This window comes from Podarcis cretensis (assembly GCF_951804945.1).
Source record: "Podarcis cretensis genome assembly, chromosome: 6".
Taxonomy (NCBI): domain Eukaryota; kingdom Metazoa; phylum Chordata; class Lepidosauria; order Squamata; family Lacertidae; genus Podarcis; species Podarcis cretensis.
The window spans coordinates 27,430,710-27,453,328 of NC_137175.1; the positions used below are offsets into that span (position 1 = coordinate 27,430,710).

The following is a 22,619-nucleotide window of genomic DNA, read 5'->3' on the forward strand; positions in this document are numbered from 1 at the left end:
CCTGTATATGTCTATTTTAGCTTTGCAGCTTTTTCCACTACATCTGTAACTACATGTCCACTTTGTAACATACCACAGGTAATATGCACATATTGGACACCTTAGCTTTCAAATCTAAGGAAATCTTTTTCATTATAAAGCTTGAGTTTCCCCAAGGCTGTTCATGATTGTGTTATTCTCCTCTTTATTTCTAATAATACAGCTGTTGTTGCTGTTGCTGCTACTGTTGTTGTTGTTGCTGCTGCTGCTGTTGTTAATTTATATCCCTCACCCTCATCCAAAGAAGGGCAGCAATATTACTGTTACTATTGTGACAGAATAACATTCATTGAAATCAGGTTGTTTAGGCTGATATGGTGTTTGCTTTTTCTTCAAAATACCATATATTTGACACCTCTACCTATGAGCTTTGCACATGCAGGATAAGTTCTGGAATTTCCGCAGTTGCTATAAGCCACAGTGGTTTCTTTCAGACAACTTGGCTAGAGCATCTCCGGTCTCTGCTGAGTATTTGTTCTGATTTGTTTGTGGGGAGGTTACACAACAATATGCACTCGACAGTTACAATTCATCCTGATTTGCTTGGGTAATAGTTGTGCGCCTTCCCATTAATTATTCTTTCATTCCAAACTTTTTTACGCATTTCCCTGTCACTTTCCTAACTGCAAATGTCTATGTATGTGTATGTATGTTTAAGTGGATTGGTCACACCCAGGCAATAGAGCATTTTAATGGTGCAAACCTCAATTTCTGGTCCTGCAAAATACTGACAATCTGGACGCGGCCAGTGTTTTGTCAAAATATGTCATCTACAAAATGTTTTGGGAGATAATGTGAGCTTTGTCCCACATTCCTGGTAATGCAGGCTATGTGAACACAATTTAACATGCTGTATGGATGATAAACTCCAGTGTAACATTTTCATGCATATTGATCCATATGAATCATAACATAAAGCAGCCTCAGGGGTTTTAGTGTGTTGCATACATATCAGCTCTTGTCCTTGGATCTTTCCTTGTCACTCTGAAATAAAGCATTGGGTACCAAAAAAAAAAAAAAAAAAAAACCGACTAGAAGATCGCAGCCAACAAAAATCTGCTTAATGCTCAATGACATGAGCACCTTTTGGTTGCTCTATTTTGCAAATCAAATGAATAACAGGTGGTTCACAAGGGGAAAGGTGCCCTCTCACAGCAGGTCATAGCTGTAGACAGTCATTATCTTTAATCTGCCAGCAAGGAGTAACATCGAACTGGAATGATAGGGGCCATGGAGGCAGCAGCTATTATGCCTAATCTGTGTTACAAGGCAGGTCAGGTTTATGGAGAAGACTGTGATGTTAGAACATGCAAACTTGAGATGTCCGCTGCTGCTTCTCAGTTCTCTCCAGGTGATTTTGATGTAGAAAAGTGGAGCAGGGAATTTTATGCTACACTATAAACATGTATTTTACGAAAAGCTATATAATTTCACTCACCTCGTGTGTGCCGTACACAGGTTCAGGTAAAATGAATCTGTAGAGAGAAAGGTCAGTATTAAATTCACCGCCCCTGCTTCAATTGATTTCAGGTGATTTCCCCCTTCTGCTTCAGCCCTGTATGACACAACCTACAATGTTCCCCAGGTCACCCCAACATTGTGCAAAAGCTTTCAGGGGGTTGTGGGAAGAGAAGGGAAATGTCTGCTCTCTGAGTTGCCTTCTGCTTGCACAACACCGACTACACTTTATTTTGTTTTCAGTTTTTATTTCCTAATTTTACCTGATCCTAATTTTCATTGCCCCGTTGAGCTGCACTATTAATTTATTATGATAAATTTACTTGGGGTTGACTTGACTGTACACATTTCTCCGAAAGGGATTACACATCCCACTTTGTCTGCTTGAAATCCTTGAGTAGATTGATCAAAGATAGCAAAAGAATTAGAAAATTGCATGAATGCAAATTACTCTGAATACTTTGCCACAGTTTTAGAAATAGGCATTTGAATAGCATTTCTGAGCATCTCAGCAAAATGGTTGTTGCATTTATAACTAGATTTCTGACATAATCCAGGTTTTGAAAACCAGGAAGTTCTTTATGATTACCTGTATAAAAATCTCCTTTAGTTTGAAAGCTTTTTGTCTGATTCTTTATGGATTAATTTTATTCTTGAGAGGAATCAAGGTTGTTGGGATTAGAAGAGTGTTTGTATAAAGGAGGGAGTTGCAGATCTCCCCTGAGGAATATATGCTTTAAAAACAAATTTTGAGCACTTTTTCTCCCAGACACTTCTGTTTTAACTCCAAATTGGGCTCTTTTAGTTTTTAATGTGTTCTCAGTGGCTCCATTATGCACTTTATTTCATCGTTTTTAAGAATGTTACATGACTAATTGAACAGTTATATCTTAAAAGTCTAAGCCACCCTCTGAAGACTAAGAGTTTGTAAACTCTGTCGAGGTTTCTTTGAAAGGGACTTCAGTTTCATAAGTTTGCCGTGCAGGCTGCTTAACTTTCAGAGCCAAAGTAATTTGTCCAGTTTGAAGGATTATAATGTTGGAGTATTCCTTACAAGTGGGAAGCCAAAACTCATTTTGTAAAACATTATTTAATTGGAATTGTTGTTTGTACTGCATACATTGGCCTGTTTCAGAGTGGCAAGGATATGCACATTAGCAGGGAATGTTTTTGGAGTAATTGTACTTGACTCCTTGGTAATTAAAGGTAAAGGGACCCCTGACCATTAAGTCCAGTTGCGGACGACTCTGGGGTTGCGGCACTCATCTCGCTTTCCTGGCCAAGGGAGCGGGTCTTTGTCCGAACCAGAGCAGCGCACAGAAAGGCCATTTACCTTCCTGCCGGAGCGGTACTTATTTATCTGCTTGCACTTGCTTTCGAACTGCTAGGGGGACAGGAGCTGGGACTGAGCAATGGGAGCTCACCCCATTGTGGGGATTCAAACCGCCAACCTTCCGATCGGAAAGCCCTAGGCTCAGTGGTTTAGACCACAGCACCACCCGCACCCCTTGATAATTAGGACCTGTTAAAAACAGGTTGTGTCTGAGCAACACATTAAACCAGAGTATAGAATGACATAAAGAAGCCTAGGGAGGCAATGGACTCTTGTGGAGGATTCAGCTATCATGGTTACTAGTTATGATAGCCCTGTTACCGCCATTAACAGAGTCAGCATGCCTTTGAGTTGCTGGGAATCACAAGTAGGAGAGGATGATCTTGCTCATGACTTTGTTGATGGGCTTCCAAAAGGCATTTAGCTAGCCACTGTAAGAACAGAATGGGATATTCAGAAGGTCTCTTGCATTTTCTCATCACTGCTTTTATTATTATTTTAAAAAGGTAAAGGTACCCCTGCCCGTATGGGCCAGTCTTGACAGACTCTGGGGTTGTGCGCCCATCTCACTTAAGAGGCCAGGGGCCAGCGCTGTCCGGAGACACTTCCGGGTCACGTGGCCAGCATGACATCGCTGCTCTGGCGAGCCAGAGCCGCACACGGAAACGCCGTTTACCTTCCCGCTGGTAAGCGGTCCCTATTTATCTACTTGCACCCGGAGGTGCTTTCGAACTGCTAGGTTGGCAGGCGCTGGGACCGAGCAGCGGGAGCGCACCCTGCCGCAGGGATTCGAACCGCCGACCTTTCGATCGGCAAGCCCTAGGCGCTGAGGCTTTAACCCACAGCGCCACCTGCGTCCCATTATTATTTTAGCTTGCCTTAAAATAAAAAAAAAACATTTTTTTTTTAGAAGAGTATGTCACAGAATCATAAAAAGGAGACAATGATTGTTCCAACAAGTGAGCTAAATGTTCAGATTCTTTTTCTTGCTTTAGCTGCCATCCATTGTTTCCTACAATAACACTGGCGAGACATTACTCGAAATGTTTTGGGCCCATCTTCCTGCCACAACAAGCTTCTGAAAGCAGCTAGAATGATGGGCTACTGGCTGTTCCCAGGCCTTCCATCGATCTTTCCTGTCTAACGAGACAAAGAGCCAGCCTCATATAGACAGCTGAGGGCAGCATATATGAATACTCTGATGAGAAGAGAAGCGACTTGCAGTGATACCTTTCTCTTTGTCAAATGGGCGACTAGTGTTAAGACTCAAGTATGTCTGCCTCCGCTGCCAAGTCTGAGAGCTGTAGGAATGACAGAGGGAACAAGACGCTCTGTGGCTACATTCACATGGCAGTTTATTCTGATTTCCTGTCGTTTCTCTAACTTAATTTCCACAGTATAGTTGAACTTTTACACAGTGTAAAAGCTGCTTCCAGAAATATAACCGAATATTGTGCAAGTTGTTGTTGCTGTTGTTGTGGTGGTGTGTGCTGTGTCTTTCTGCTGTAAAATATGTATTGGCCCAAATGTACAATCGCATTATCTTTTTGCATTCTCTGATGTATTAATAACACTCACATCTGACAAAGCAAAGTACTGTAACAGACACACATACTGTATGTGCTTTGATGTGAAATTGCTCTAAAACTGATGGGTGGTCTTTTGAAACTTGACATGACTGTTTACCTTTTTATAGTTGTGTTATTCAATAATTACGCTATTTGCTGGCAACATGCTATAGTTAATAAAAGTTAATTTGAGTTATTTTTTTATAGCTACTGGCTTGTCTGCACTGGCAACTTGCCTCTGGCTTACTGCTGGAGCTATCGCTCATATCATGTTTTACTACTGATCTTTTGTAAGCCATTCTGTGAGCATTTTTGGTTACAGAGCAGGGTAGAAATCCTTCACATAAATAAATGATTATCACTGTGGGGTTTGCACTTCGTGAGCAGTAGTTTGGTTGTAATTTGATCAGTTTACTAGTGCTTCTTTTGAGATTAGAAATACTGTCCAATTACATTCAGCATTCATTATTGGGCTGTGCCTTGGCAGAACATGTCCTAGGCTTTCAGGTGAGTGCACCATGTTTCTAGACTATGACATCACATCGCATCACATCACATCCTGGCTGTGACATCTTAGCACATCAAACCCGACAAGCCACACTTCTCTTGTGGTTCACCCCCTTGGACCTGGGGTATGGAAGCTGGTTTAAACATTTTTATTTTTATTTATTTTGCTCCTTTGCCTTTAACTTTGACATGTTTCATCCCTATAACTCCAGCCATGCTTCTGGTGCTTTAGGAAAACTAGGAATGTGCTGTTGCCTCCACCCTGTTAGACTTACACAAGTATGGGGACGTGGACTTCCATCTGATTTGAGATTTTTCTATATGCAGATATTTGATTATTATTTAGATTAACATTTTAATTTCATGTACTTAAAAAATTTATTTACTGGATTGGGAATTCTTGGTTTACTCGAACAGAGTCTTCTTTTGTGAAGCATTTTGCTTTGATTACTCACATGGCCCGTTCATCCTCAACTTGTTGAATGGAGCTGTTCTTTCTCTCTCTTTCAGTGTTTATCAGCTTGTTGTGAAAGAAGAGAGGCCACAGAAGTCACGAAGAGCTGCTGACATCATTGAGTGTTTCTCTGTTCCAGTGAGCTACAAAAATGCTTCAAATCTCGACTCTCCGCATTACTTTGCAGCCGAGTTGAAACCAGTCAACCTTCCTGTCACACAGCCCTTCACGGTGGGAGACAACAAAACTTATAACGGCTACTGGAATGCTCCGCTTTCGCCACTGAAAAGCTACAGTATTTATTTCCAGGCACTCAGTAAAGCAAATGGGGTAAGAGTTTAACTTTCTGGCTTCAGCCAGCCTCGTAATTGTCATCTCTGGCCTGGCTGGGATGAACTCAGTTCCATCCAACATTTTGTTAAGAATAAACCCTCTGGATTTCTAAAATAACATATCGGATGAAAACCTTATAACACTATTAGTCTTTAAGGTGCTGCAAGGCTGCAGTCATATTTGCACCATACATAGGAAGTGCATGGCTTCCCTCAAAGTATCCTGGGAACTGTAGTTTATCTCTGACAGAGCAGTAATTCCAAGTACAGTGGTACCTCAAGTTAAGTACTTAATTCGTTCCGGAGGTCCGTTCTTAACTTGAAACTGTTCTTAACCTGAAGCACCACTTTAGCTAATGGGGCCGCCGGAGCATGATTTCTGTTCTCATCCTGAAGCAAAGTTCTTAACCTGAGGTACTATTTCTGGGTTAGCGGAGTCTGTAACCTGAAGTGTATGTAACCCTAAGTACCACTATACCTTAGTAAACTACAGTTCCCATGATCTTTTGTGGGAAGCCATGTGATTTCAGTGTGCTTTAGATGTATGATGTGGATATGATCTCCTTGTGTTTATCCTCTGACCCTTTCCTGGCTCCTATTCCCCATTGCCATATATTCCAATTGACATTGGTTCTTCTACGAAGTTAAGAAAAGCTTGCATAAGCCTAAAATATCTGATGACAACTGATTTAGGCCATGCAACAAGAGAGGAGGAATGGCGACTTACACAGTTCGGCACCCCACACTACTGAATCATAATTGCGAGGCTGCAGTTCAAACCTCCTGCTTCAAGGAATACTGTTTGAAAATAATGAATGCCTACACTTTTAATATGATGTAATCTTCTGCATCTATATCTGCCAGGATAGTCCATTTGCCAGTGTGTACCCCAGCCTTTTGGATTTGTTTAGAGCAATTATGTAATATGCAGTTCAGCTTCAAACAAGAATTAGTGGAGCAACGAATGTAGAAAGTTACCATGGTTTCGTCAAGCAGCATTGTTTGCGTTCGGTATATTTGTGAGGGTGGGGTGGATCTGTGTGGGAAATTAATTTGGGACAATTGACTTGTTTTGGTAAAAGAAGCTGATTGTATTTCTCCTTCTCTGACAAGTAAGAAACTTGGCTTAGAATTTTGTTTTGTTGTTTTCCTTTTTATCAAACTCTGACTCATTTCAGTTAAGCATCTGGCTTTTGGCAAGCCCAAGGAGCAAAATTCACACCATTCAGAAAACAGGTGCTTTGTATAACAAAGCCAAAGAATATTCTGTTTCACACATGCTCTATTTAGATTACCTTCTGGGAGAAACACCAGATAGCCCAGCTCCCTCATAACAGCCCGCAAGAAGAACTCAAATGAGCGTCTGTCTTATCCTACACCCAAATATATGCGCATACACACAAATATAGTGTTGCATAACAAAAGGCGAGAGAACTTGTGATCTAAATCAGCTGCAGTTTACCACATTTGTTATATAACTGGCTATTAATTGTGCTATTTTTCAGTGCAGCCCTCACAGCTAATGGTAACAGAGATAATGAGAACTTGGAACTGAGCTCCCTTTGCTACAAAGTGTAACAGTGAAAAAAATCTTACTCTACTGTTATTGCTGTTTAATCCAGTAGCTTTTAAAGTGCTCAGTTAATTTATTTCAAATAAAATTTTAGCAAAGGTTTAGAATAAAACAAAAATTTACCCCCCCCCCATATTTGTACACCTTTTTCATTTCCCATTGGACACCTGTAGAATAACACATGACTAAATTATAGTTTGTGGAGTTGCCAAATTTGGAATCGGTGGATTCTTCTTATTTATGTATGTATTGTTAAAACATTTTGTGCTTTTGAAAGCCTGGTCAAAAAGGTTCACCACGCCTGTAGTTAGTGCCTGTGATGAGCAGAGATAGTGTGGGACAAGAGTAGCCAATATAACCAATGCAGTGATAGACAACAGTTCCCATCTTCTCTGAACACGGCCTAAGTTTGCGAGGGCTTATGATAATAGAAAGAAGGGTCCAGAGCTCTGAGCACCAAAAGTCTTCTTCCAGGATGTTTTATCAAATATTCCACTACTCAACAGCCATCTTTTGCTGATTCTTAGTTGCCTGTTGGAAGCACTCTCTCTCTCTCTCTCTCTCTCTCTCTCTCACACACACACACACACACACACATACTCCAACGAAAAAGACAAAAAACAGAAAACCTATCTCCAGAAGTTAAAGAGTATTGCACTTTTTCTTAATGCCCAGTGTGGTTTTGGCCAGAACAGGCCTTTCTTGAGGGCTTTTCTGTTGGAGGGCTAGTCATTATTCCCCAGTTCTGAGACTGATAAATTAGTGGGAAGATTTTCAGTTGCTGACGTGGAGGTCTAAAATATTCCTAAAGCTTGCACAAGTAGTGCTTTAGGGGGAAGAAATCATCAACATCCATGCCATGAGATATAGAGGCATCTTTTTATCTAATCCAGCCCATGGAGAACATATTTGCCATAAGAGGGTGTTATTGAAACTGAACAATATTTTCGTCTTTTGAAATTACTGTTCAGATATGGTGATGTAGAAATTTCATTCTGCAATGCCATGCTGATGCTTGCAAAATGTGCACAAAACGTATCCATATTAATGGGGCCCTGTTTCCTACAGTAACTTATGCAGTATTCATTACACCAGAGACTTGTACATGACAGTGTAAAAACATAAGTGGAAAGGAAAGCCTGCAGCCTATTACTGCCTGACAAAGTAACTTTTCAGAACCACAAAGGCTTGCTATGTTGCGCACGTGTTCATGGGCCATATGGGTGTGATCTGTGTCAATAAATAATGTAGCGAAGGGGGGGGGGGGAGATTCTGAAGACTGGCAGTAGCACATATTTACAGTGAATTAGGTATTACTATTATTAGAAAGGGTGGTCCACAACATAAAATCACAATATATAAAGCACAAAATACATAATGAAAACAAAAACAAAAAAAACAAAAAAAAAAAAACAAAGACAACCCAATAATAATATTAATAATAATAATTTATTATTTATACCCCGCCCATCTGGCTGAGTTTCCCCAGCCACTCTGGGAGACTCCCAACTGAGTGTTAAACACAATGCAGCATTAAATATTCAAAAAAATTCTAAACAGGGCTGCCTTCAGATGTCTTTTAAAGATAAGATAGCTGCTTATTTCCTTCACATCTAATGGGATGGTGTTCCACAGGGCGGGTGCCACTACTGAGAAGCCCTCTGTCTGGTTCCCTGTAACCTCACTTCTCGCAATGAGGGATCTGCCAGAAGGCCGTCAGCGCTGGATCTCAGTGTCTGGGCTGAACGATGGGGGTGGACCTGCCCCCCCCATTTTAAAAGGACATTGGATGCCAATCAGCCAAAGGCCTGGTTAAAGAGAGCAGTTTTTGCCTGGCATCTAAAGGTGTTCAGTGAAGACGCCAGCCAAACCTCCCTGGGGAGAGCATTCCACAAATGGGGAGCCACTGAAGAAAAGGCCCATTCTCATGTCTCCATCCTCCAGGCATCTTGTGGAGTTTTCTGCAGTTCCGGGAACAAGGAAGGGAGTAACCATAATCTAAAAATACCTATGTCTACTAGCCGTGATGACTATGCTCTGCCTCCATGGTTGGAAGTAGTAATGCTTCTGAATAGCAATTGCTGAAAGCCACAAGAGACAAGAGTGCACTTGTGTTCAGGTCCCGATTCCAGGTTTCTCACAGGCATCTGGTTGGCCACCTGTGAGGACAGGATGCAGGACTAGATAGGTCATTGGATTCATCCGGAAGGTCTGTTCTAACGTTCTCAGGAGGAATCAGAGCCTGCTGTCAGTTAAGCTGGGCTCCTTGTCTGAACAACCACTCACACTCATTGGATGTGCTTCTTCAGGACCTTCTGATCTCCTCCCATTTGGTGGTGTCTTTAGGCCTGAACTTCAGGACCCGACAGACCAGAAGCCCCCAAACAAGCCCTAGAGATAGTCTACAAATGATGGGGATGGCTGCAAAGAAGTCCAGCTTTCACATCTGGCATGCAAATATGGGGGCTGATACAATGTATTGCAACATACCATCATGTAAAATATTACTGATTGTATGTTTGTGTGTGTTTGCAGGGGACATGGCTACCTTTAACAATACATTATCAATGGCTTGCATCCAGTGCTGCACATGTGGAGGTCCACTCGTGCAGTGGGACTTCCCCTTCCCCTACTCTCCTTCAGTGCCCCCCAAATCTGCTTTGCAGAGCCTACCAACCCATTGAAGGAGATTTTGAGGGTGGTGGCTACAAGGATAAGTTCCATTGTGCAAGAGGAAGTCCATTGTACAATGGAATGACAGCAACAGATACAACTCATTATTTTTAAAAGAGGGCACTTGCTTTACTACTTTTGTAAATGGTACAATAAAACATAACCAGCAGATATTTCTGTAGTACATTAATACATAGAGTCTTTTGGATTAGTGCAGAAAAGGAATGGTTGAAAAGCAGCTCATGCTGATATATAAATCATTTAAGAAAATAGGTACCTAAGGGGAGACATATTTTTTTCTAGTATCTGGTAGACATCTTCTAGGCTTATAAGATATTATTGCTTTCAAGTGTCTGGTAGTGAAAGTTTTAATAGAGTGTTTGGGCTCTTTATGTGAATCAGTTAAGTGCTTATCCCTACTTTTCTGATAAATACTGTATGAGTTATTCAGCAACATCTTTTTCAGAATAGTTTCTATCTGAACAGCCACCCATCAGTTGACGTGATACTCATAAAGTCATATTCATATTCCTCGTACCTACGGGACCGCCTCTCCTGGTATGCCCCACGGAGAGCCTCAAGGTCCATAAATAACAACACCCTAGTGGTCCTAAGGAAGTTAGATTGGCTTCGACCAGAGCCAGGGCCTTTTCAGCTCTGGCTCCGGCCTGGTGAAACGCTCTGCCTCATGAGACCAGGGCCCTGCAGGATCTGATTTATTTCCGCAGGGCCTGTAAGACAGAGTTGTTCCGCCTGGCCTTTGGCTTGGAGCCAATTTGATTCCCTCCCTCCCTCTCTTTTTTTTCTTTTCCTTCTCCTCCTGCGATGAGGCTACATTTTAATATATTAATGTTCCATTATTTTAATGTTGTATTTTATTTTTGTTTTTAAGTTTGTAATCATTCATCTTGTTTTTATTATTGCTTGTAAGCTGCTCTGAGCCCGGCCTTGGCTGGGGAGGGTGGGGTATAAATAATAAAAAAATATTATTATTATTATTATTATTATTATTATTATTATTATTATTATTATTATTCCACAAGGCTACTGCAATAGCTGTGGATGCTATTGCAGTATTAGTGGGCATTATCATTTTTCCCCTAGGTATGAAATACTGTTGTTTGATTCCCATTGATGAAGACGTGTGATACCCTTGCAAGAGATGTACAACATCTGAATTTTGCACAACAATTTTGCACTTACTATGCTACACATTCCAACGGATAGTTCAGAAAGACACTGTCGTCCAGTGTGGCTCAGAGTGCTACTTCTTAAATTGTTCTTACACAAAGAAGCAGACATACCTGATGCTTTTCCATATTCTGTCATTTTCAGGAGACCAAAATCAACTGTGTCCGGCTGGCAACAAAAGGTATGTTGAAGACCTTTTTTTAGAAAAACAAAACTCCTAGTTCTAAGCATAATGCTCATATGGAAACCAGTTCTGTTGTGATTGAAAATACAGCCACAAGGTAATCTTTAAGGTGCCATAGGACAATTTGTAGTTCTGTTGTAATGGAATAACTTGGTTCTCTTATCAAAAGTGGCTTTTTTTCTTTTTTTTTTTTGTCCCTTAAACTATATGTGGTTCATTCAGAAAAAGTGAGTTATCAAATATATTTGTGGGATTTGGGGAAGACCTGCTTTTGTTTGTTCGTACAGACAGACCGTGGTTGTTGTTTTAACTTCCCAACATTTCCCTTTTGTTTTCTGTAGCTTCATTCCTACAGTTCTTATTACTCTTGTGAGAATATAATACTCTAGTATCTTGGTCTTCATTATGGATGGGGAGTGAGGATGGGATATTCAAACTTGCAAACAGTTCAAAGATAACCGCATGTATTAATTCCCAATGGGGATGGATTCAACAGTTTCTGAAAAGTCAATCTTGTCTTGATACTGGTTGGCAGTTGTTCCTGGTTTATCTCCAGTGACCTTGACAAGAAAGACTTCAGATTAAAACTAATATGAGACAAGGAATCAAACCACTGGCCACATACCAGTGTCTAGCTTGAGCCAAGTGAAATGGCAGTGCTTTGTTAAAATAATACATTTGTCACCTCTCAGTCTAAATGACAAGGTTGTGGCTCCTGTGGGAAAGCATTATATGTGTCCTAATATGTTTTTTCGATTATAGTAGTTCATATGAACCTCCTGAGAATGGAAGAGAATCACCCCGGAGGTAGCTTTGCTAGCAAAGGTGTCAATAAAGCAATTTATTTTGTAACAAAATGTAAAGAAAAGAAAAAGAATATCTCTCAGCCAATTCTACATTCTCAATAAACATGCCCTTGAACACAATTGTAGAAATGAGGAGGGGAATTGTGGTTAAAAAGACTGCCTGGCAAACAGCTTTGTGTTGTCAAAATTTTGCCCAACCTTTGCACTGATATCATGCTGAATAGCATAATGATCATATAGCCCAGTTTATCTCAGTGTAATTGACAGTGGGCTTCACAGCTCTTGCACAATTTTTAAAACTCATATCCTTTCTTCTGCCTCATTTCTTGTAGTCACATGTGAAATGTTAGCCTATTGTTTGGGTACTTCTATGCCTTATCAAATTGGTCCAGGACAAGCCCAGCAAGGAAATCTCAATGTACAATAAACCATCAAGGAATAAGATAGTGGTCAAATGATGGGCATGGAGTGATATAAAAACTGGAATGCTCTTGACTACTCTTAACCTTTGGTTTCTGTTGTGTGCCTTATTCGTTGCCAATGTAGGTTTTACCAGAAAATGACTTGCTCATATGAGCAATTAAATTGTGTGTCTGGGTCATCCCTTTTCTGTCATAAAAAGTATTGTTTCTCATATTGATTAATAATAACAATAATGTATCAAAACAAGGTGAACTCTTCGATAATTTCTTGCTTACATGTGAATGTAAGACTGCACCTAGCACACATGTGTACACACACACATACGTCAGTTGAAAACACTGAAGCGACAACTGAGAAAGATCTCATCTCAGTACCCATCTATGATCTGCTACCTAAATCATATGGGAAAAACTAGTTTTCCAAAGCTCAGGCTTGCAAAGCCAGATCTGAGCACCCACAATATCCACCTCAAAAGGAGAAGGGAAATTCTTGTCTGACTCATATTGAAATTGGAGCCAGGCAGGAATTCACAGCTTCCCTCTGCCCCACAACCTGCCTTTACCACCCCAAAGTTCTTCCCCACCAGTCCTTTCAACACATCCCCACTTTCCTTCCCTCCCAAGCACCAGTGAGAGCTTGCATGGAGAAGGGAGAGGGGAGCTTCTCTTTCCACACACACACACACACACATCTGGAAACAAAGCCTGATGGCTGAGAGGTCTGTGTTCTGTCAGCCACCCAGCTTTGTTATTTGACATACTGCTAAACATCATGTCAGGAAGAGGACAGGAAGAGAAGAATGGGAGAAAAAAAAATGTATATATTCTTGCATGCTGCTATTGCTTTTCTCAGCACCACTGGCATTTGGAAAGAATGTAAAGGGTGATTTGAAGGATGGGGGTGACTTTTGAGGATGGAGAGGAATGATGGGAATGAGAGTGGGCATTTTGGCTTGCAATCTTTTAAAGAGGTTGCATCATTTCTGTGCCAAAATAGAGGAGAGCTTTGTAGAGCTTTCTAGTCTCTAGTAGCAGCCCATAGCAGTTCTGTTGCATTGAGCAAATGCCACAGAACCTGGTAGAGATGCTGAGATCATAAACCTGTTAAGATGTGATGCAGCACATGGGTTATGCCACCCCTCTATAGCCAACAGAGTGTGTTTCCTTCTTCTCCCTTGCATGCTGTTGTCTTGTGGAGTTGTTTTAGTATATTGCTCACACTTTCTCCTTGTCATTTTCCTCTGTAGAAGTTCTTTGTCAATGCATTACCTTAACTCCTATGTATGTAGTAGCAATAACAACAAAAGCAAAATGGGTTTCAAATAATTTATTTTCTCATGCCCTTGCATTAAAACTTTAACAAACACCGCGAGATACAATAATACCATTGAAATTATAATGTTAATTCTTTTTAACTAGGCTTTCTTCCCCCTGCCCTGGATTTAGCAATCCTGAAACCATTTTTCACCATGTTGGTATATGATGTCCTGTGTAGGTCGGTGCTTGCCTGTCTTTACTCCCAGTTTCATTGAGCGCATGGCATAATGAGCAGTTAAGTATCACCCAGAAAGAGGGAGTCTGTTACCAACAAAGAGGACAGAGATTTGCATAAAATTGGCCTGAATTAGCATATGCAATAGTTAACAAATGCAATGGCATAGTTGCAAATTTAATAATTACATGTTTGTTTTGTGGTTGCTTGCCACATTAAGTCTTGATGTAGAAAGACAAAATCCCATCACACAGGGCAAAAACAGCAACAACAACACAAAAAAACAATTGGACACACTTAAGGCAAAGAGGCCATAAAAGCAAATACCTCCATCCTTCCAACACAGGCTTCATCACCAAAAAAAGGCCAAGGGGTTGGCGGGGGGGGGGGGATCCATTAGCTGGTATAGAAGATTAACACTCAATGCCTGGAAGAAAATTTAACATCTTTGTCTGATACTAAAAAGCTGTTAGCACCAAGCAAGACTTCCTGGGGAGAGCATTCCCATGGCTGAAAAGGCCAATTCTCTTGCTGCTGGAGGGAGGGACAGAGAGAAGAGATGCAATAAAGACCTTTGGGTTCTATATCTCCAGAGTTTAACTGGAGAGCTGTTTAAATAGAGGACTTCCTCAAATAGGGAGCTGTACTCTGTAAAGTAAGACACGCAAATGCCCTGGCTCATGGTGATCTGGATTTGCCATGAACCTGAATGAACGTGTGCCACCAGTAAAGCCCTAATATGATGTTGTGGTAATCTATTTTTGTATATGGTGTAGACAATGCATTTCTATAGTGACTAAGAATGAACATGCAGTTGGTTTCTCCTCCAGATCACCATGAACAGGCTGGTTCAAGATAATAAGCTCTCACGTATGTTTGGATTATTATGGACTGCTTCCACTCTCTTTACTGTCTGATAGCAAAGAGGATTTGGAAAGATAATTTGGACATGGGCAAAAATATATGGAGCAGAAAAGATACTTAATGAACCTTCTTCCAAATTGCCATCGGCAGCTACTTTTCTAAAATAGCTCAGACAGAAAACTTAAAATGTCCTTTTAAAGGCAAGCTCTGCTGAAAATCACTTGTTAATTTTGCAACGAGATGTGAAAGCTGGAAGGTAGATGTGGGAAGGGATGGTGAACAAGTTTTATTGATTAAGATAAATTAAATAAAATAAAATAGGCTGGTTTCAATTAATCTTGAAAAGAAGTGAAAAGCATTATTCCCTTTGTTGTGGATACATGCAAGTATTGGAGTTACTCACATAAATAGGGAAAGCATGGTGACAGGATGTCATTGCCATTTTCTGCAGAAGTTTCCCATTACACTTAGAGACCTGGATCAGGCCATCTGGAACAGGTTCCTTGCTGCACATGTTGTGAAAAACACAGTAATGGCGGGTGGGAGAAAAGCCATATGACTTTGATGGGTGGGGCAAGATATGCAGCCCTAAAACCCCTGTTGGAGGGGTGGTCAGCAGGGACTGATGCCACTGTGGACCTTACCTCCAGGCGGCAGCATCTCTACTGCTTACCTGGATGCCGTTGGAGCCAGTTTAGCACTGAGGTCAGGAGGGAGGTGCCTGTGTAATGGAACAAACATCAGATTGGCTCCACAAGTGCACCGACTCCACCCTGACCTCACCACCACCCTGCTTCACCCCTGCCCCTACACAGTGGTTGGGAGGCCAGATCTGCAGTGCCACTTCTTCCTGCCAACCACTTCTGCCCTGCCATCACACATATCCTCTTCTTATGTATAATATACAAAGAGGGCTAAAATCTTATTCAAGAAAGGATACATGTATGCCACCTGGAAACATTTTTCTTTATTGTAATTGTATCTGATAAGGGGAGAGTTTTGCTGGTAATAATAGTAATAATGTAGGTTTTGCTGATAATAATAATAATAATAATAATAATAATAATAATAATAATAATAATAGTGGAGGTTTAAAATGGAATGTAAGCATGAGCAGTTCTCTATTATCAATGGCTACTAGACATTATGTCTTCTTCTTCTAATATAAGTATGTGTTATAATACTAGTATTATATAATCCCAAGAGTGCTTCCATGTAACTGGAGATGCAGTCCTAATGGGAGGAAACCCAGTCAGTTGGGTGGTGTATGAGTAATAAATTATTATTATTATTATTATTATTATTATTATTATTATTATTATTATTATTATTATTTGGATTGAACTGAACTCACCATCCAGGCATTAGCTGGTTGTAATGGCACAGGGGCTCATTTAGGCAGGGGTTCTAAAACCATTCTGAATGCTACTATTATTCCTAATCCTAAATCAAATCTTTATTTTGGTCATAGACCAGCATATAATCCTAAATCCTTCAGGAAAAGGACATGGTTCTCTACAGCATAAAACAGGAAAGATTTACATAGTAGTTGGGTTCTTTAAGAAAATAACAAAATACTGTTCCCTAAAAGGGCACAATTCTGTTCATCACAAGTTCTCCCTTCTTGTGCATGCATCATGTGCCTTAGAGTTATTTTTTTTCATTCTAGGCTCTGCTGTGGTCAGACCACCTGCTCTCTGTTTGGTGTTTGTGTCTTGAACTGGAGACAGTCTGGAATGGCATCTTGTTCCTTTAGCCATTACCTTCCCCTTGAAAAACCACAAAACAGCTTGATCCCAAACAGCTTAACCAATATACTTTCCTCAGTCCTCCCCCTTGCATGGCTGCTCACCCTTCCATTCCTGCATAAGTTGGGAAGATCTCTGTCTCTCCTGTTTCTGAGCACCAGAAGCTCTAATTCTCTTTCTCCTTGCCCAAATAATACATGAATTGAAAATGGTGCATGACATCCATCCAGCACATATCATGCCAGTGGCACCCTGCATGGAACTCTACAATATGAATCTCCATGACAATTTAAAAGAACAAAAGAACTAGGACCAAGCTGATTTCATTTCACTTTACCAATTGTAATAATAATAACAATAACAATAATAATAACAATAACAATAACAATAACAATAACAATAACAATAACAATAACAATAACAATAACAATAACAATAATTTATTATTTATACCCCGCCCATCTGGCTGGGTTTCCCCAATTGTGAAATTTGGGGTGGCATGTTGGCTAAAACTTCAGTTAAACTAAAGGAAAACTTCCTAACAATTTGTAAAGTTGGGGAGCAGGCTCATTTCAGCACACCAGGGTAGGAATATTCCCAACCTTTCTGTTGTTGTATGCCACTCCAATCTCCCAGCGATTCCAGGGGTTCCAGGTGCTTACCCAGGGTTCATGTTTCCTTCAAAATGAGGGACAGCAGAGGCTGTGTTGTCTTTTCAAACCTAGCAGTTCAAAAGCATACCAGTGTGAGTAGATAAATAGGTACCGCTGCTGCGGGAAGGTAAATGGCATTTCCGTGCACTCTGGTACATGTCACGGTGTTCCATGCACCAGAAGTGGCATAGTCATGCTGGCCACATGACCCAGAAAGCTGTCTGCGGACAAACACCGGCTCCCTCGGCCTGAAAGCGGAGGTGAGCGCTGCAACCCATAGTCAAATTTGACTGGACTTAACCGTCCAGGGATCCTTTACCTTAGGTTTACCTTTACCCTTTAGGATATATGGCGCTGGTCAACAACAAATTTGTTGTCTGCATTTTTTTTCAGTTGATTTAGGACAAATCTGATGTGCTGAATCCAAAAATCACATTGGTTTTGCTCAATCAGGTCAAGTTTTTGAGCTATGGCCACATGTCATTTTTTTACGTTTTTGTTCACATGTACGCTTGTGTGGAGCATTTTAGAAGAAGTTGGTGGGGATAAAATGCCATGTCAAATAATTGTTTTGATTGGAAATGATTATTTTAATGACAAGAAGTATTCAGGTCTGATAGTTCTGGGTGATTATGTCGAAAAGGGATCAGTCTGAAGTCATAAAACCTCAAAATCGTCCATAAATTGGTGCGGCAAAGCATAAAGTTGGGGGATCAAAACTAAGTTAATGGGGCTTGGAGTGCCACAGTACGAACCCAAAGATTGGAGACTGTTCATTGACAGCAGCAAGCGATCACTGAAATGTGTTCTGCTACACAATGGCAACCAGTTTGCCTCTATACCCCTGGCTCACTCGAGTACACTGAAGGAGAACTATGAAGTGGTGAAGTATGTGCTGGAGAAAATTGGTTATGATCAGCATAAGTGGTTTATTTGTGTTGACCTGAAGATTGTGAACTTTTTGTTGGGACCACAGTCTGGCTTCACCAAGTACCCATGTTTTCTGTTCATGTGGGATAGTAGGGACCATGCTCAGCATTACACGAAGATGGACTGGCCTGTGCAGGAGGAATTGGTGCCTTGCAGAGAAAGGAACGTCATCAACGACCCTCTGGTGGACAGAGACAGAATACTCTTCCCACCGCTGCACATCAAGCTCGGCTTAATCAAGCAGTTCACCAAGGCTCTGGACAAGGATGGTGCCAGGCTTTTCCAGGATTGACCATGGAGAAGTTGAAAGCTGGCATCTTTGACGGTCCTCAGATCCGTCAGCTCATCAGAGATCCAGAGATCGGAAACTCAATGAACGAAATGGAACTGGAAGCATAGAAGACATTTGTTCTGGTAGTGAAGAACTTTCTTGGCAACAATAAGGCCAGAAACTATGCAGAACTTGTCAACAACATGCTGACTGCTTTCAGAAACCTGGGCTGTAACATGAGCGTCAAGATGCACTACCTATTTTCACATATGGACCGGTTTCCTGAGAACCCGGGTTCAATGAGTGACAAGCAGGGGGAGAGATTCCATCAGGACATGAAAGAGATGGAGACCAGGTATCAGGGTCGCTGGGACGCAGTCATGATGGCTGACTACAGTTGGACTCTGAAGAGAGACCTCCCTGCCGCTGAGCATTCCAGGAGTTCCAAGATACGGAAGTTCAAGCCCTGAAGTTTGAAAAATGGTGAAGCAACATGCAATTTACGTGTACCTACCTTTATCAATGCCCACCATTCAGTTTACAGTAATCAATGTTTCTATCAGGTAATCAATATATGTTGTTGGAAAAACATTTTTTTTTCTCTTAAAAACATATTTAGGATGATATGTGTTGACAAAAATCAGCTGATAATGACACAAAAATGTAATTGATTTTGTCACAAGATCTGATTTTTTTCAAATCAACATAGCACAAAAACCTGACCTGATGGAGAGAAACGGATGCCATTTCCTGATTCAGCAGTGCAAAAATACCCTAAATCAATTGTAGAAATCTAGACAAAATTCAAAAAGTAAAAAATTGTTGCCCAGTGTGGTTTATTTACAAATAAACTGTATACAACCGGAGCCTATGATGGAGGGTCTTTCTTCTCTTGCCTTGGATACAAGCATAAATCAGGCATGTCTCTACCTCAAAGGATTCTAGCTTCTAGCACACACACACAAAACTCAGCTCTCTCCTTCTTTTAACTAACTACCATTGAGTTGAGGGAGAGGGACCACCCATTTGCTCTCTGATACAGAACCACTTCCATTGTTATGTTAACAACCCAAATTTAGAGGAATGGCCATTGTATTATTATTATTATTATTATTATTATTATTATTATTATTATTATTAAATTAAGTTAATATACCACCCTTCATCTGAAGATCTGAGGGCAGTTCACGATAAAAATACAGGATAAAGCATGAAGTAATTTCTGGCTATTCTAACAATTCAAACCTTTCATTAGATTTTAACACTTGCTGGATCCAGGAATTATGTATTGGCATCCAGCCTGCCCACCCACCCAACCAAACTCATAACACTATGTTTTATTTCAACATTTCTTTCTTTCTTTGTAGTGGTTTGTTTGTTTCACCACCTTCAGCAGAACCCTGGCCACTGCTGTCAATATTTGTCCCTCCTGGAAGCCCTATTCAGGCATCTGGTACCCATGAGTACCAAATCTGCAAAGCCCCAGGACATTGATCTTGTAACTACCCTACCCCAAACCACCCTGACACAACTGCTCCAATGCTACCTGTGATTGGGGTGGCAAATTGGGGGTGAGCATTATGGCCCGCCTTTGATAAAGATACAATAAATAGTGAATTGCTAAATCAGTCCACCTAGTCTGGTGTTCCGTCTCGGAGAGCTACCAAACATTTGTTGTTGTTGTGCATAATCTTGAGCACTTATCACATGATCAACCCCACTCCTCACATGTTTACTGAAGTCATTTTTAGAACACCTGAATTAATATGTTTCTCTATTAGCTAAACTAAAAGGTAAGACTGAGTATCTGCACCTGCTTTTGTGCCCTTCCTTCTGGACTTACTATTTTCCCCCACAGTTACCATAAATGTACATTCACGTTGACATGTTTGTTTTAAAAATATATGTGTTTTGCCTGTTTGTCTGTGACTACTTTATATTCACTTACACTGTCTGCCCATTAAATCCAAAATGATTTTCCTTCTTCCTTTTATTTACTGCTGGTATTATCTCCTTTGTATCTTTTGCCTTTTTCATCCATAAAATGGTACCCACCAATTAAATTAGAATGAAGTGGGGGGTCTGCTGAGGAAAATAATAATAATCCAACAGATTTGGGAACTTGAATGCATATAATTTGTGTAACAAGAACCCCTTTAATATCAGCTGATAATTAAACCCCAATTTGCCAGTTCTGTGCTACAGAATTTTAATTCAAAAAGGATTTTTAATCAGTTTTTGCCCCTTTAGTTTACCTAATGACGTGTATTTTATATTCTTATTTTAATTTGAACCGTTCTTTTGGCATGAACTGATTTTCCCCCCCCCCCTCTCCCCAAACAATATATGTTAGTATTGACACTTTATTAGTGAAAATTGCATTCTCTTGCTAAGGGGGAAACAATTACCTCCTGTGTTCTCAAAGCATGTTTCATTAATTTTACCACCTAATTGAAACGAAGGCAGAGGGCTCATAAATGGTTCCATATCTCTCAAGGTTCATTTTTTTCTGAGTACAAGTTCTTGGAATTAAAATGCAGTTTTATTAAGTGGCACAATTTTATTTTTATTTTCCTTTTTTCTTTTCTCTCTTGTGCATGCTGCCTGGGGACCGTTTTCCTTGTTCTTAGCAGTAATAAGTAGGCAACAGGTGACCACCCGAAACCCGCCCAGCCTCATGAGCACAGGTGATTATCAGTTCAGGAAAGGGGGTGTCATGAAAATGCAAACCATTTTGGCAGTTGCAAGATTGTCGTGTCATGTTTTGCCTGCATGCCGAAACAAGTATGATGCCAGGCTGATTTGTTTACAGGAGATTTTTAAATACTTTCTGCATTAGGCTATCTCAAATCCAATTTGAATGTTTACATGTAGTAGTTAAGTGGATTGCTGCACTTAGAATGGCACCCAGAACCACGTGGAGATAACATGGTATTGCCAAACTATCCTTGGAATGTTAATTATGGTCCAGGTCCTATCGCCAAGAGAGGGTGACTCATCTTTTCATTGATTCCATTTCTAGATACCTTTCTAGTAGACAATTAAAACGTGAAGGCCACTGGCACTACTATTCCACTCTCAGGAAAGTAGCAGGCAGAAAGGTCACCAGTGGCTTTTGAAGTGATGCTGTAAAATATCCTTTCAGGATATCTGCTGAAATGTTTGGAAGGATTACATCAGCAGACATGCAGTCCAATTTTCAACTTGCACATCCGAGAAAATATATTGATGGCATTCTTAAAGCCGTATCCCAATATATGTTGTCATGGCCATATGCACACAGCAGGGCATACTGAGCTACACACAACATGCACACTAGTGGGATAGCCCTTGAAAGCACAAGAGTAATTTGCTAAAGGGCTAAATCTCTCTAAATTGGCCAAGCTTTTCAGCATTATATTGGGATACTAGATAATGAAGTCTCCATTCTATCCAGAGTTTCTTTGTTACCTCTCACCGAGTTCAGGCACCTCTCAGCTAATTCAGACACCTGTATCTTTAAGATTTCCAAAACTATGAAAGGAAAAACATATTGGTGTTATTACTCTTACCTCACAAGGAAGGTGAAGAAACCCTACATCTAACATCCCTACATCTAACATCTTCAAGAGACAGCCCTCCGTTTCCCAATCTCCAGACATCGACGTTGTCGTCGTCGTCTTCTTCTTCTTCTTCTTCTTCTTCTTCTTCTTCTTCTTCTTCTTCTTCTTCTTCTTCTTCTTCTCCTCCTCCTCCTCCTCCTCCTCCTCCTCCTCCTCCTCCTCCTCTTTTATCCTGAATTACAGTCATGACCTCTTTCCACTAGTTCTTATTGCTGGATGGATTAGCGGAGCTGTTGCGCAATATGAAGTGGTGACGTATTCAAGCATTCTGGATTGGGTAGATGAGCCATATTCACTTACAAGTTGAATGCTTAAGGGTGGGAGAGGATGGTATGTGCCTCTGCAAATACTGATAAATGCCTTCCCTGGTCATGGAAAGAACCTTCTGAGTATTGAATGTAGACTCTACAACATACATGCATTAAACTAATCATACATAGATACAGAGTGTGGACAGTGCATGTGATTCTGCTTTCTGGCATTACAAGCAAAAAATGATAGGAATAATAAACTAGCATA

General features: G+C 40.6%; 1 protein-coding gene across 17 annotated transcripts in view; it reads left to right on the forward strand.

The window, feature by feature from the left end:
* PTPRT (protein tyrosine phosphatase receptor type T) overlaps positions 1-22,619 on the forward strand; it is a 619,839-nt gene that overhangs the window by 489,618 nt on the left and 107,602 nt on the right. For 12 of the 17 annotated variants that reach the window (XM_079978848.1, XM_079978862.1, XM_079978850.1 and 9 more), the window contains exons 12-14: positions 5,416-5,689; positions 11,273-11,309; positions 21,129-21,185. In XM_079978848.1, coding sequence (XP_079834974.1) covers positions 5,416-5,689; positions 11,273-11,309; positions 21,129-21,185 — 368 coding nt within the window. The remainder of the gene's footprint in view (positions 1-5,415; positions 5,690-11,272; positions 11,310-21,128; positions 21,186-22,619) is intronic. The other 5 variants (XM_079978864.1, XM_079978849.1, XM_079978856.1 and 2 more) reach the window with 2 other exon arrangements.